Raw genomic sequence first — 14082 nt, 5'->3', positions numbered from 1 at the left:
GGGGTGAGTAAAAGGTGTGTTTATGTTGGAATAACTACAAACACCACCACTGGCCCAGAATCGTGAGTGACATAATTGGCAGATTTAAGTGCTGCTTCTCAACTGTTTGTAACCCACCTCTGACAAGCCACTAGTAGAGGGCAACTCAAGTGGTGTCTAAAGAGGTAGTGAGATTCCCAGACTGTCCAAAAAACTGAAAACCCCAACACACCTCAAGTTTGTCTGTAGTTAAAAGGAAAACTACCACTACTATTGCCCTGATGGAATGGGTCAAATTTTCTCCCTTTAGCTCCACCCCAAAGGGTGTAATTAAGGGGTGACCACAAGAATGCAGAGTGATACTTTGATACTCTAGAAAACTAGAGTATTCCCGTGAGGCACTGAAATTGAAACTTTTCCCAATTCTGAGCTACTTAACTATGCTGCCACGCAATGGGTTAAGGCCTGAATGTTCAGGAAGACCCAAGGAGTACAAGGGATAAAATGAATCAGAATGATCCATACTGACATGCAGTCAACAGGTTGAATTACTGCACATGAAGTGGTCAAGGTAAATGATGGAGTAGTTTGTGGGGTTTGGCTGCAGATGGTAATGTCTGGTTTCAGTGCATTATTACATAAAAGCTAGAGATTGGAGGTACACATGAGGCCGTCGTTTATTAATTGTTCCAAATGTTATCTCATTAAAATAAAGGAGCCAACACGTTATATGAAAATCAGCTTCATTCCCTTAGAACTGTTTTTCATTTCACATCAGATGCCACAATTTAGTTACAACATTTTCCTCATCACACTAATCCCTTGCTTTATGTAGTATCACTATATGTGATTTCACTATTCTGCGAGGAACATACTTCTACCAGTCTCACTTTCTATGCCGTCAAAATTCGCCACTATGCGGGCATGTGTAGTAGAGTGTTCCAAAATTTCAGTGAAGTTTGGGAGCTGGATTAGGCGTGGGTCCTCGGCAAAGAGCGCCAAGTTCCTGCTAGCGAGTAAGTCTGACAGTTATCACCACTGTGTGTGGATCTTGTCCCTCTGAGCCTAACTGCCTGTGTATTTTGGCAAATGCTGATTTATCTTAAGCAGAAATAATGTCCCAAATCTATTAAATGATATTTCTGTTAATCTTTGTGTATTTTCCTGATGTACTAACATGAACATCTCGTTGAAATACATTTAGGGCATTATATTTCACACTCTTACAAACTTCCCATTTTTTTCTCTATGTTTACTGGCAAGATATATGCACTTTGTTCAAGGATTTGCAAGACATTACTCCTACATAAAGTAAAGTGAGGGATGGGTGTACAATTAAAGAAACTGTTACACATTCATGGCAACACATTACCTTCCATACTTACCCTCAAAACAGCTATTCAAAATGTGCTCATCATTATATATGTGAAAACCTGTTAAAAGAAGCCCCACTAATCAGAGCCAGTTTCCTTCGATACTAAACTGAAAACATTACAATTCTTCCTCATACAATTATCAATTTTTCTTTCCAATTTATGACATCAAGACTAACCTTGATCTTTTTTGTGCTAAAGGCACTAACAATACCATTCATCATTTCAATGACTGCCAACCAAAATACATAACACAATCATATTTCATTAAAATCTTGCATACACTAAATGCACCAAAGTTTTCATCATAACTTACTTTCCACAATCCGATGCAATCTGTGACCAATCACGTCTCACAATGTCCAGACCTTTGAGTTCTTGTTCTTCTACCACCTGGCCATTTCCCAGTCGAGTAACCGTCAGGGCTGCATACTTCTTCTTTTTCAGAAGTAGCATGTATTTAAATACACCATCAACTTCTAACTCGAGTAACTTGTACAGTTTGTTGACTTCTGTTTTGATCTAATGGAAATATAGAAAGATTATCATGATTATTAAAATCTTTTTCATGCATATTTGACATTTGCCGCTTTCATTACATAGAGTCAAAAACAGATGATAGCCCAAGAAGGAAAAAAATCCTCACTAGGCCTCCTCTGTTCCTTTTTTTTGAAAGTAAAAGAGAAGGGAAGGATTTCCAGCCCCCCAACTCCTACTTCTTTTAACAGCCTTCTACTATATGCTAGGGCTACATGGGCAGTATTCATACTCCCCAATCCCAGGGGTATACTATTACTATCATCATTTGTACAGCATTATCACTAGCTTCTCTGCCTAGCCTTTGAACCAAGTTTGGACACTTTTGTAGATTAAGTCAAAAAGGCTGTTTTCCCCACACAATGTCTTCATTAGGCTACAACTACACTACACCATCATCTTCATTAACTAACTTCTTCACTTTAACCTCATCTTCACTATGCTTCCACCACCACTATTTAATCATATTCACATCATCTTAATCTTCAGCACCCCCATTATATTCATTACATCTTTTCTTCCCTAAGCTATAACTTTTCTATTCATTGACTTATCTATTTTGCTTTGTCGCCGTCTCCCACGTTAGCAAGGCAGCGCAAGGAAACAGACAAAAGAATGGCCCAACCCACCCACATACACAACTATATACATACACATCCACACATGCAAATATACATACCTATACATCTCAACGTATACATACATATACACATGTACATAATTCAAACTGTCTACCTTTATTCATTCCCATCGCCACCCTGCCACACACGAAATAACCACCCCTCCCCCCTCATGTGTGCGAGGTAGCACTAGGAAAAGACAACAAGGGCCCCATTCGTTCACACTCAGTCTCTAGCTGGCAACCACCCCTCCCCCCTCATGTGTGCGACGTAGCGCTAGGAAAAGACAACAAGGGCCCCATTCGTTCACACTCAGTCTCTAGCTGTCATGTAATAATGCACCAAAACCACAGCTCCCTTTCCACATCCAGGCCCCACAGAACTTTCCATGGTTTACCCTAGACTCTTCACATGCCCTGGTTCAATCCACTGACAGCACGTCCACCCTGGTATATCATATCGTTCCAATTCACTCTATTCCTTGCACACCTTTCACCCTCCTGCATGTTCAGGCCCCGATCACTCAAAATCTTTTTCACTCCATCTTTCCACCTCCAATTTGATCTCCCACTTCTCCTCGTTCCCTCCACCTCTGACACATATATCCTCTTTGTCAATCTTTCCTCACTCATTCTCTCCATGTGACCAAACAATTTCAAAACACACTCTTCTGCTCTCTCAACCACACTCTTTTTATTACCACACATCTCTCTTACCCTATTATTACTTACTCGATCAAACCACCTCACACCACATATTGTCCTCAAACAACTCATTTCCAGCACATCCACCCTACTCCGCACAACTCTATCCATAGCCCACAATTCGCAACCATGCAACACTGTTGGAACCACTATTCCTTCAAACATACCCATTTTTGCTTTCCGAGACTTCCACACTTTCTTCAAGGCTCCCAGAATTTTCGCCCCCTCCCCCACCCTATGATCCAATTCCGCTTCCATGGTTCCATCCGCTGCCAAATCCACTCCCAGATATGTAAAACACTTTACTTCCTACAATTTTTCTCCATTCAAACTTACCTCCCAACTGACTTGACCCTCAACCCTACTGTACCTAATAACCTTGCTCTTATCCACATTTACTCTCAACTTTCTTCTTTCACACACTTTACCAAACTCAGTCACCAGCTTCTGCAGTTTCTCACATGAATCAGCCAACAGCGCTGTATCTTCAGCAAACAACAACTGACTCACTTCCCAAGCTCTCTCATCCACAACAGACTGCATACTTGCCCCTCTTACCAAAACTCTTAAACTCTTGCATTTACCTCCCTAACAACCCCATCCATAAACAAATTAAACAACCATGGAGACATCACACACCCCTACCGCAAACCTACATTCACTCAGAACCAATCACTTTCCTCTCTTCCTACACGTACACATGCCTTACATCCTCGATAAAAACTTTTCACTGCTTCTAACAACTTGCCTCCCACACCATATATTCTTAATACCTTCCACAGAGCATCTCTATCAACTCTATCATATGCCTTCTCCAGATCCATAAATGCTACATACAAATCCATTTGCTTTTCTAAGTATTTCTCACATACATTCTTCAAAGCAAACACCTGATCCACACATCCTCTACCACTTCTGAAACCACACTGCTCTTACCAATCTGATACTCTGTACATGCCTTCACCCTCTCAATCAATACCCTCCCGTATAATTTACCAGGAATACTCAACAAACTTATACCTCTGTAATTTGAGCACTCACTTTTATCCCCTTTGCCTTTGTACAATGGCACTATGCAAGCATTCCGCCAATCCTCAGGCACCTCACCATGAATCATACATACATTAAATAACCTTACCAACCAGTCAACAATACAGTCGCTTCCTTTTTTAATAAATTCCACTGCAATACCATCCAAACCCGCTGCCTTGCCGGCTTTCATCTTCCGCAAAGCTTTTACTACCTCTTCTCTGTTTACCAAATCATTTTCTCTAACCCTCTCACTTTGCACACCACCTCGACCAAAACACCCTATATTTGCCACTCTATCATCAAACACATTCAACAAACCACTATTTGTTATCACCTTCCCATTAGCCCCCTTCACTGAAGTTCCCATTTGTTCCCTTGTCTTATGCGCTTTATTTACCTCCTTCCAAAACATCTTTTCATTCTCCCTAAAATTTAACGATACACTCTCACCCCAACTCTCATTTGCCCTCTTTTTCACCTCTTGAACTTTTCTCTTGACCCTCTGCCTCTTTCTTTTATACATCTCCCACTCATTTGCATCATTTCCCTACACAAATCGTCCAAATGCCTCTCTCTTCTCTTTCACTAATAATCTTACTTCTTCATCCCACCACTCACTACCCTTTCTAATCTGCCCACCTCCCATGCTTCTCATGCCACAAGCAATCTTGCGCAATCCATCACTGCTTCCCTAAATACATTCCATTCCTCCCCCACTCCCCTTACCACCTTTGTTCTCACCTTTTTCCATTCTGTACTCAGTCTCTCCTGGTACTTCCTCACACAAGTCTCCTTCCCAAGCTCACTTACTCTCCCCACTCTCTTCATCACAACATTCTCTCTTCTTTTCTGAAAACCTCTACAAATCTTCACCTTAGCCTCCACAAGATAATGATCAGACATCCCTCCAGTTGCACCTCTCAGCACATAAACATCCAAAAGTATCTCTTTCGCGCGCCTATCAATTAACACGTAATCCAATAATGCTCTCTGACCACCTCTCCTACTTACATACGTATACTTATGTATACCTCTCTTTTTAAACCAGGTATTCCCAATCATCAGTCCTTTTTCAGCACATAAATCTACAAGCTCTTCACCATTTCCATTTACAACACTGAACACCCCATGTATACCAATTATTCCCTCAACTACCACATTACTCACCTTTGCATTCAAATCACCCATCACTATAACCCGGTCTCGTGCATCAAAACCACTAACACACTCATTCAGCTGTTCCCAAAACACTTGCCTCTCATGATTTTTCTTCTCATGCCCAGGTGCATATGCACCAATAATCACCCATCTCTGTTCCAGGAGTAGTGCTACTCCTTCCCTTGCTCTTGTCCTCTCACTAACTCCTGACTTTACTCCCAAGACATTCCCAAACCACTCTTCCCCTTTACCCTTGTGCTTCATTTCACTCAGAGCCAAAACATCCAGGTTCCTTTCCTCAAACATACTACCTATCTCTGCTTTTTTCTCATCTTGGTTACATCCACACACATTTAGACACCCCAATCTGAGCCTTCGAGGAGGATGAGCACTCCTCGCGTGACTCCTTCTTCTGTTTCCCCTTTCAGAAAGTTAAAATACGAGGGAAGGGTTTCTAGCCCCCCCGCTCCCGTCCCCTTTAGTCACCTTCTACGACACGTGAGGAATGTGTGCGAAGTATTCTTTCTCCCCTATCCCAGGGATAACAATCTTTCTGTGTCCACTATAATCTTTTTCATTACATCCTCACCTTCACAATACCCTTATCTTTACTAAGCTAGGTTTAAGGCCAGCCTTCTTATTTCATTAATCTTAGCTGAGATGGCACAGTGTGCAGAGGCTCTAATCAAGGTCATCTCTTAGGCTCAGACCTCTGTTCTTAAAGCTACCCTGCTACTGTGGGAAATGGAAAATATGTATGAGTGTGAACAAATGTGGCCTTTTTTTCTTTTTTTTTGTCTGTTTTCATGGTGCTAACTTGCTGAAGCAGGGGATAGCAATGCAGTTTTCCTGCGGACCGGGATAGCGACAGGAATGGATGAAGGCAAGCATGAATATGTACATGTGTATGTATGTAATGTCTGCATATATGTATGTATATGTGTGTCTATGTTGATATGCATATGTATGTATATGTGCGTATGTAAGCGTTTATGCGAATATATGTGTATATGAGAGGATGGGCCATTCTTCATCTGTTTCCTGGCAATACCTCGCTGGCACGGAAAAGCGAGTATATTCCCTCTAAGGCACAGTCTTCTGTTCTTAGCGCTACCTCAGTAATGCAGGAAACAGCGAATGTGTGAAGAAAAAAAATATATATCTTCCTTGAAGGCTCAGATTGGGGTGTGTAAATGTGTGTGGATGTAACCAAGATGAGAAAAAAGGAGAGATAGGTAGCATGTTTGAGGAAAGGAACCTGGATGTTTTGGCTATTGAGTGAAATGAAGCTCAAGGGTGAAGGGGAAGAGTGGTTTGGGAACATTTTGGGAATAAGGGACCGTTTTGGGAATATAGTCAGGGGTTGGTGAGAGGACAAGAGCAAGGGAAGGAGTAACACTACTCCTGAAACAGGAGTGTTGGAAGTATGTGATAGAGTGCAATAAAGTAAACTCTAGATTGATATGGGTAAAACTAAAAGTGGATGGAGAGAGATGGGTGATTATTGGTGCCTATGCACCTGGGCATGAGAAGAAAGATCATGAGAGGTAAGTGTTTTGGGAGCAGCTGAGTGAGTGTGTTAGTAGTCTGGATGCACGAGACTGGGTTACAGTGATGGGTGATTTGAATGCAGAGGTGAGTAATGTGGCAGTTGAGGGAATAACTGGTGAACATGGGGTGTTCAGTGTTGTAAATGGAAATGGTGAAGAGCTTGTAGATTTGTGTGCTGAAAAAGGACTGGTAATTGGAAATACCTGGTTTAAAAAGAGAGATATACATAAGTATACATATGCAAGTAGGAGAGATGGCCAGAGAGCGTTATTGGTTTACGTGTTAATTGATAGGCATGTGAAGGAGAGACTTTTGGATGTTAATGTGCTGAGAGGTGCAACTGGAGAGATGTCTGATCATTATCATGTGCAGGCAGTGAGGATTTGTAAAGGTTTTCAGAAAAGAGGAGAGGATGTTGGAGTGAAGAGAGTGGTAAGAGTAAGTGAGCTTGGAAAGAAGACTTGTGTGAGGAAGTACCAAGAGAGACTGAGTGCAGAATGAAAAAAGGTGAGAACAAAGGAGGTAAGGGGAGCGGGGGAGGAATGGAATGTATTTAGGGAAGCAGTGATGGCTTGCGCAAAAGATGCTTGTAGCATGAGAAGCGTGGGAGGTGGGCAGATTAGAAAGGGGAGTGAGTGGTGGGATGAAGAAGTAAGATTATTAGTGAAAGAGAAGAAAGAGATGCATTTGGATGATTTTTGCAGGGAAATAATGCAAATGACTGGGAGATGTATAAAAGAAAGAGGCAGGAGGTCAAGAGAAAGGTGCAAGAGGTGAAAAAGAGGGCAAATGAGAGTTCGGATGAGAGAGTATCATTAAATTTTTGGGAGAATAAAAAGATGTTTTGGAAGGAGGTAAATAATGTATGTAAGACAAGAGAACAAATGGGAAAATTGGTTGAGGGGGATAATGGGGAGGTAATAACAAGTAGTGGTGATGTGAGAAGATGGAGTGAGTATTTTGAAGGTTTGTGGAATGTTTTAGGTGATAGAGTGGCAGATATAGGGCATTTTGGTCGATGTGGTGTGCAAAGTGAGAGGGTTAGAAGGAATGATTTGGTAAACAGAGAAGAGGTAGTTAAAGCTTTGCAGAAGATGAAAGCCAACAAGGCAGCAGGTTTGGATGGTTCTGCAGTGGAATTTATCAAAAAGGGGGTGACTGTGTTGTTCACTGGTTGGTAAGGATATTCAATATATGTATGGCTTATAGTGAGGTGCCTAAGGATTGACAGAATGCATGAATATTGCCATTGTAGAAAGGCAAAGGGGATAAAGGTGAGTCTTCAAATTACAGAGGTATAAGTTTGTTGAGTATTCCTGGGAAACTATATGGGAGGGTATTGATTGAGAGGGTGAAGGCATGTACAGAGCATCAGATTGGGGAAGAGCAGTGTGGTTTCAGAAGTGGTAGATGATATGTGGATCAGGTGTTTGCTTTGAAGAATGTATGTGAGAAATACTTAGAAAAGCAAATGAATTTGTATGTAGCATTTATGGATCTGGAGAAGGCATATGATAGAGCTGATAGAGATGTTCTGTGGAAGGTATTAGGGGTATATGGTGTGGGAGGCAAGTTGCTAGAAGCAGTGAAAAGTTTTTATCGAGGGTGTAAGGCATGTGTATGAGTAGGAAGAGAGGAAAGTGATTGGTTCTCAGTGAATGCCAGTTTGCAGCAGGGGTGCATGATGTCTCCATGGTTGTTTAATTTGCTTATGGATGGGGTTGTTAGGGGGGTGAATGCAAGAGTTTTGGAGAGAGGGGCAAGTATGCAGTCTGTTGTGGATGAGAGGGCTTGATAAGTGAGTCAGATGTTGTTCGCTGATGATACAGCGCTGGTGGCTGATTTGGGTGAGAAACTGCAGAAGTTGGTGACTGAGTATGGTAAAGTGTGTGAAAGAAGAAAGCTGAGCGTAAATGTGAATAAGAGCAAGGTTATTAAGTACAGTAGGGTTGAGGGACAAGTCAATTGGGAGGTAAGTTTGAGTGGAGAAAAACTGGAGGAAGTGAAGTGTTTTAGATATCTGGGAGTGGATTTGGCAATGGATGGAACCATGGAAGCAGAAGTGAGTCACAGGGTGGGGGAGGGGCGCGAAAGTTCTGGGAGCATTGAAAAATGTGTGAAAGGCAAAAACATTACCTCAGAAAGCAAAAATGGTTATGTTTGAAGGAAAAGTGGTTCCAACAATGTTATATGGTTGCGAGGCGTAGGCTATAGATAGAGTTGTGCGGAGGACAGTGGATGTGTTGGAAATGAAGTGTTTGAGGACAATATGTGGTGCAAGGTGGTTTGATCAAGTAAGTAATAATAGGGTAAGAGAGATGTGTGGTAACGAAAAGAGTGTGGTTGAGAGAGCAGAAGAGGGCGTTTTGAAATGGTTTGGTCACATGGAGAGAATGAGTGAGGAAAGATTGACAAAGAGGGTATATGTGTCAGAGGTGGAGGGAATGAGTAGAAGTGGGAGACCAAACTGGAGGTGGAAGGATGGAGTGAAAAAGATTTTGAGCAATCGGGGCCTGAACATGCAGGAGGGTGAAAGGTGTGCAAGGAATAGAGTGAATTGGAATGATGTGGTATACAGGGGTCGACATGCTGTCAATGGATTGAATCAAGGCATGTGAAGCATCTGGGGTAAACCATGGAAAGTTTTGTGTGTATGTGTGTGTGTGTGTGTGTGTGTGTGTGTGTGTGTGTGTGTGTGTGTGTGTGTGTGTGTGTGTGTGTGTGTGTTTGGGGGGGGGGGGGGGGGCTGTGGTTTTGGTGCATTATACATGACAGCTAGAGACTGAGTGTGAATGAATGTGGCCTTTGTTGTCTTTTCCTAGTGCTACCTCATGTGCATGCTGGGGGAGGGGGTTGTCATTTTGTGTGGTGGGGTGGCGACGGGAATGAATAAAGGCAGCAAGTATGAATTATGTATATGTTCATATATCTGTGTATGTATATGTATGTATACGTTGAAATGTATAGGCATGTATATGTGCGTGTGTAGATGTGTATGTATATACATGTGTATGTGGGTGGATTGGGCCATTCTTTCATCTGTTTCCTTGTGCTACCTCGCTAACGTGGGAGAGAGAGCAACAAAGTATAGCAAAATAAACAATATAAATATACATGATCACCGTTTCCTGCATCAGCAATGTAGCACCAGGAAAGAGACAAAGAATGGCCTGTCCACTCAAATACACCTATTCATTTATTTTCATTATACTTAATCGCTATTTCCTGCATCAGGAGGTAGCACCAGGAAACAGATGAAGAATAGCCCATCCACTCATATACACATATGTATACATAAACACTCATACATGCACATATTCATACATCTAAATATCAAGGTATTAAGAATATATGGTGTGGGAGGCAAGTTGTTAGAAGCAGTGAAAAGTTTTTATCGAGGATGTAAGGCATGTGTACGTGTAGGAAGAGAGGAAAGTGATTGGTTCTCAGTGAATGTAGGTTTGCAGGCAGGGGTGTGTGATGTCTCCATGGTTGTTTAATTTGTTTATGGATGGGGCTGTTAGGGAGGTGAATGCAAGAGTTTTGGAAAGAGGGGCAAGTATGAAGTCTGTTGGGGATGAGAGAGCTTGGGAAGTGAGTCAGCTGTTGTTTGCTGATGATACAGCGCTTGTGGCTGATTCATGTGAGAAACTGCAGAAGCTGGTGACTGAGTTTGGTAAAGTGTGTGAAAGAAGAAAGTTAAGAGTAAATGTGAATAAGAGCAAGGTTATTAGGTACAGTAGGGTTGAGGGTCAAGTCAATTGGGAGGTAAGTTTGAATGGAGAAAAACTGGAGGAAGTAGTGTTTTAGATATCTGGGAGTGGATCTGGCAGTGGATGGAACCATGGAAGCGGAAGTGGATCATAGGGTGGGGGAGGGGGCGAAAATCCTGGGAGCCTTGAAGAATGTGTGGAAGTCGAGAACATTATCTCGGAAAGCAAAAATGGGTATGTTTGAAGGAATAGTGGTTCCAACAATGTTATATGGTTGCGAGGCGTGGGCTATGGATAGAGTTGTGCGCAGGAGGGTGGATGTGCTGGAAATGAGATGTCTGAGGACAATGTGTGGTGTGAGGTGGTTTGATCGAGTAAGTAACGTAAGGGTAAGAGAGATGTATGGAAATAAAAAGAGCGTGGTTGAGAGAGCAGAAGAGGGTGTTTTGAAATGGTTTGGGCACATGGAGAGAATGAGAGAGGAAAGATTGACCAAGAGGATATATGTGTTGGAGGTGGAGGGAACGAGGAGAAGTGGGAGACCAAATTGGAGGTGGAAAGATGGAGTGAAAAAGATTTTTAGTGATCGGGGCCTGAACATGCAGGAGGGTGAAAGGAGGGTAAGGAATAGAGTGAATTGGATCAATGTGGTATACCGGGGTTGACATGCTGTCAGTGGATTGAATCAGGGCATGTGAAGCGTCTGGGGTAAACCATGGAAAGCTGTGGAGGTATGTATATTTGCGTGTGTGGACGTGTATGTATATACATGTGTATGGGGGTGGGTTGGGCCATTTCTTTCGTCTGTTTCCTTGCGCTACCTCGCAAACGCGGGAGAAAAAAAAAAAAAAAAAAAAAAAAAAAAAAAAAAAAAAAACAATATATACATATATGTACACATAAAAAAAACATATTCCTGGGGACAGGGGAGAAAGAATACTTCCCATGTATTCCCTGCATGTCATAGAAGGCGACTAAAAGGGGAGGGAGTGGGCGGGCTGGAAATCCTCCCCTCCCATTTTTAATTTTCCAAAAGAAGGAACAGAGAAAGGGGACAAGTGAGGATATTCCCTCTAAGGCTCAGTCCTCTGATCTTAATGCTACCTTGCTAATGCGGGAAATGGCGAATATGTATGAAAGGAAACAAAGACATAAACATACAAACAAATGTACACATTCATACTTGTTTGCCTTCATTAATTCCTGGTGCTACCTTGCCCAACAAGAAACAGCATCACTACCCCCTGCTTCAGTGAGGTAGCACCAGGAAAACAGAAAAAAATGGCTACTTTTGTTCAAACTCAGTCTCTAGCTGTCATGTGTAATGCACCAAAACTACAGCTCCCTATCCACATCCAGGCCCCACAGACCTTTCCATGGTTTACCCCAGATCTTTCATATGCCCTGGTTCAGTCCATTGACAGCACATCGACCCTGGTATACGACACTGTTCCAATTCACTCTAATTCTTGCACACCTTTCACCCTCCCGTATGGTCAGGCCCTGATCACTCAAAATCTTTTTCATTCCATCCTTCCACTTCCAATTTGGCCTCCTGCTTCTCCTTGTTCCCTCCACATCTGACACATATATCCTCTTTGTCAATCTTTTCTCATTCATTCTCTCCATACATCCAAACACATGCTCTTCTGCTCTCTCAACCATGCTCTTTACATTTTCACACATCTCTCTTACCTTTCAATACTTACTCGATCAAACCACCTCACACTACATACTGTCCTCAAACATTTCATTTTCAATACATCCACCCTCCTCCATACACCCTATCTATAGCCCATGTCTCACAACAATATGACATTGTTGTAACTACTATTCCTTCAAACACCCATTTTTTCTCTCTGAGATGACATTCTCTCCTTCCACACATCCTTCATCACTCCCAGAACCTTTGCCCCCTCTCCCACCCTGTGACTCATTTCTGCTTCCATGGTTCCATTCACTGTTAGTTCACTCCCAGATATCTAAAACACTTCACTTCCTCCAATTTTTCTCCATTCAAACTTACATCCAAATTAACTTGTCTCTCTACCCTACTAAACCTAATAGCCTTGTTCTTCTTATTCACATTTACTCTCAAATTTCTCCTTTCACACACTTTTCCAAACCCAGTCACCAACTTCTGGAGTTTCTCACTTGAATCAACCACCAAAACTATCATTGGAGAACAACTGACTCACTTCTCAGGCCCTCTCATCCCCAACAGACTGCATACTTGCCCCTCTCTCTGAAACTCTTGCATTTATCTCCCTAACCACCCCATCCACATACATATTAAACAACCATGGTGACATCACACCCCCCTGATGCAGACCAACCTTCATTGGAAACCAATCACTCTCCTCTCTTCCTTCTCATACACATGCCTTACATCCTAGGTAAAAACTTTTCACTGCTTCTAGCAGCTTACCTCCCACACCATATACTCTTTAAAACCTTCCACAAAGCATCTCTATCAATCCTTTCATATACCTACTCCAGATCCATAAATGCTACATACAGATCCATCTGTTTTTCTAATCATTTCTCACACACATTCTTCAAAACACCTGATCCACACATCTTCTACCACTTCTGAAACAACACTGCTCTTCTCCGGTCTGACACTCTGTACATGCCTTCACCCTCTCAATCAATACCCTCCCATATAATTTCCATGGAATAATTAACAAACTTATGCCTCTGTAGTTTGAGCATTCACCTTCATCCCCTTTGCCTTTGTACAATGGCACTGTGCATGCATTCCGTCAATCCTCAAGCACTTCACCATGTTCCATACATACATTGAATATTTTTACTAACCAGTCAACAATACAGTCACCCTCTTTCTTAATGAATTCTACTGCAATACCATCCAAACCCGCCATCATGCCAGATTTCATCTTCCGCAAAGCTTTAACTACCTCTTATCTCTTAACTATACCATTCTCCCTGACCTTCTCGCTTTGCACACCACCCTGACCAAAACATCCTAAATCTGCCACTCTTTCATCAAACACATTCAACAAACCTTCAAATCGCACACTCCATCTTCTCATTTCATTAATGTCAGTGATTCCTTGCTCCCTTCACCGATGTTCCCATTTGTTCTCTTTTCTTATGCCTGTTATTTACCTCCTTCCATAACATCTTTTTATTCTCCCTAAAGTTTAATGATACTCTCTCACACAAACTCTCATCGCCTTCCTTATCAACTCTTGCACCTTCCTCTTGACCTTCTGCTGCTTTCTTTTATACATCTAGTCATTTGCAATCCTTCCTTGCAAGTCTTGTCCAAATGCCTCTCTTTTCTCTTTCACTAACAACTTTACTTCTTCATCCAACCACTCACTACCCTCTCTAATCTGCCCACCTCCCTGAGCTAGGAACCCATCTTATCAACCTGTCCCTAAGGGCA

General features: G+C 42.1%; 1 protein-coding gene across 1 annotated transcript in view; it reads right to left on the bottom strand.

Moving 5' to 3' along the window:
- PolA1 (DNA polymerase alpha catalytic subunit) overlaps nucleotides 1-14082 on the bottom strand; it is a 436605-nt gene that overhangs the window by 123500 nt on the left and 299023 nt on the right. The window contains exon 21 of the mRNA XM_071683772.1: nucleotides 1669-1874. Within this exon, the coding sequence (XP_071539873.1) occupies nucleotides 1669-1874 (206 nt within the window). The remainder of the gene's footprint in view (nucleotides 1-1668; nucleotides 1875-14082) is intronic.

Source organism: Panulirus ornatus, chromosome 37, assembly GCF_036320965.1.
Source record: "Panulirus ornatus isolate Po-2019 chromosome 37, ASM3632096v1, whole genome shotgun sequence".
Taxonomy (NCBI): domain Eukaryota; kingdom Metazoa; phylum Arthropoda; class Malacostraca; order Decapoda; family Palinuridae; genus Panulirus; species Panulirus ornatus.
The sequence above is the reverse complement of the archived record's forward strand: the minus strand, read 5'-3'. Positions and strand labels throughout refer to the sequence as shown.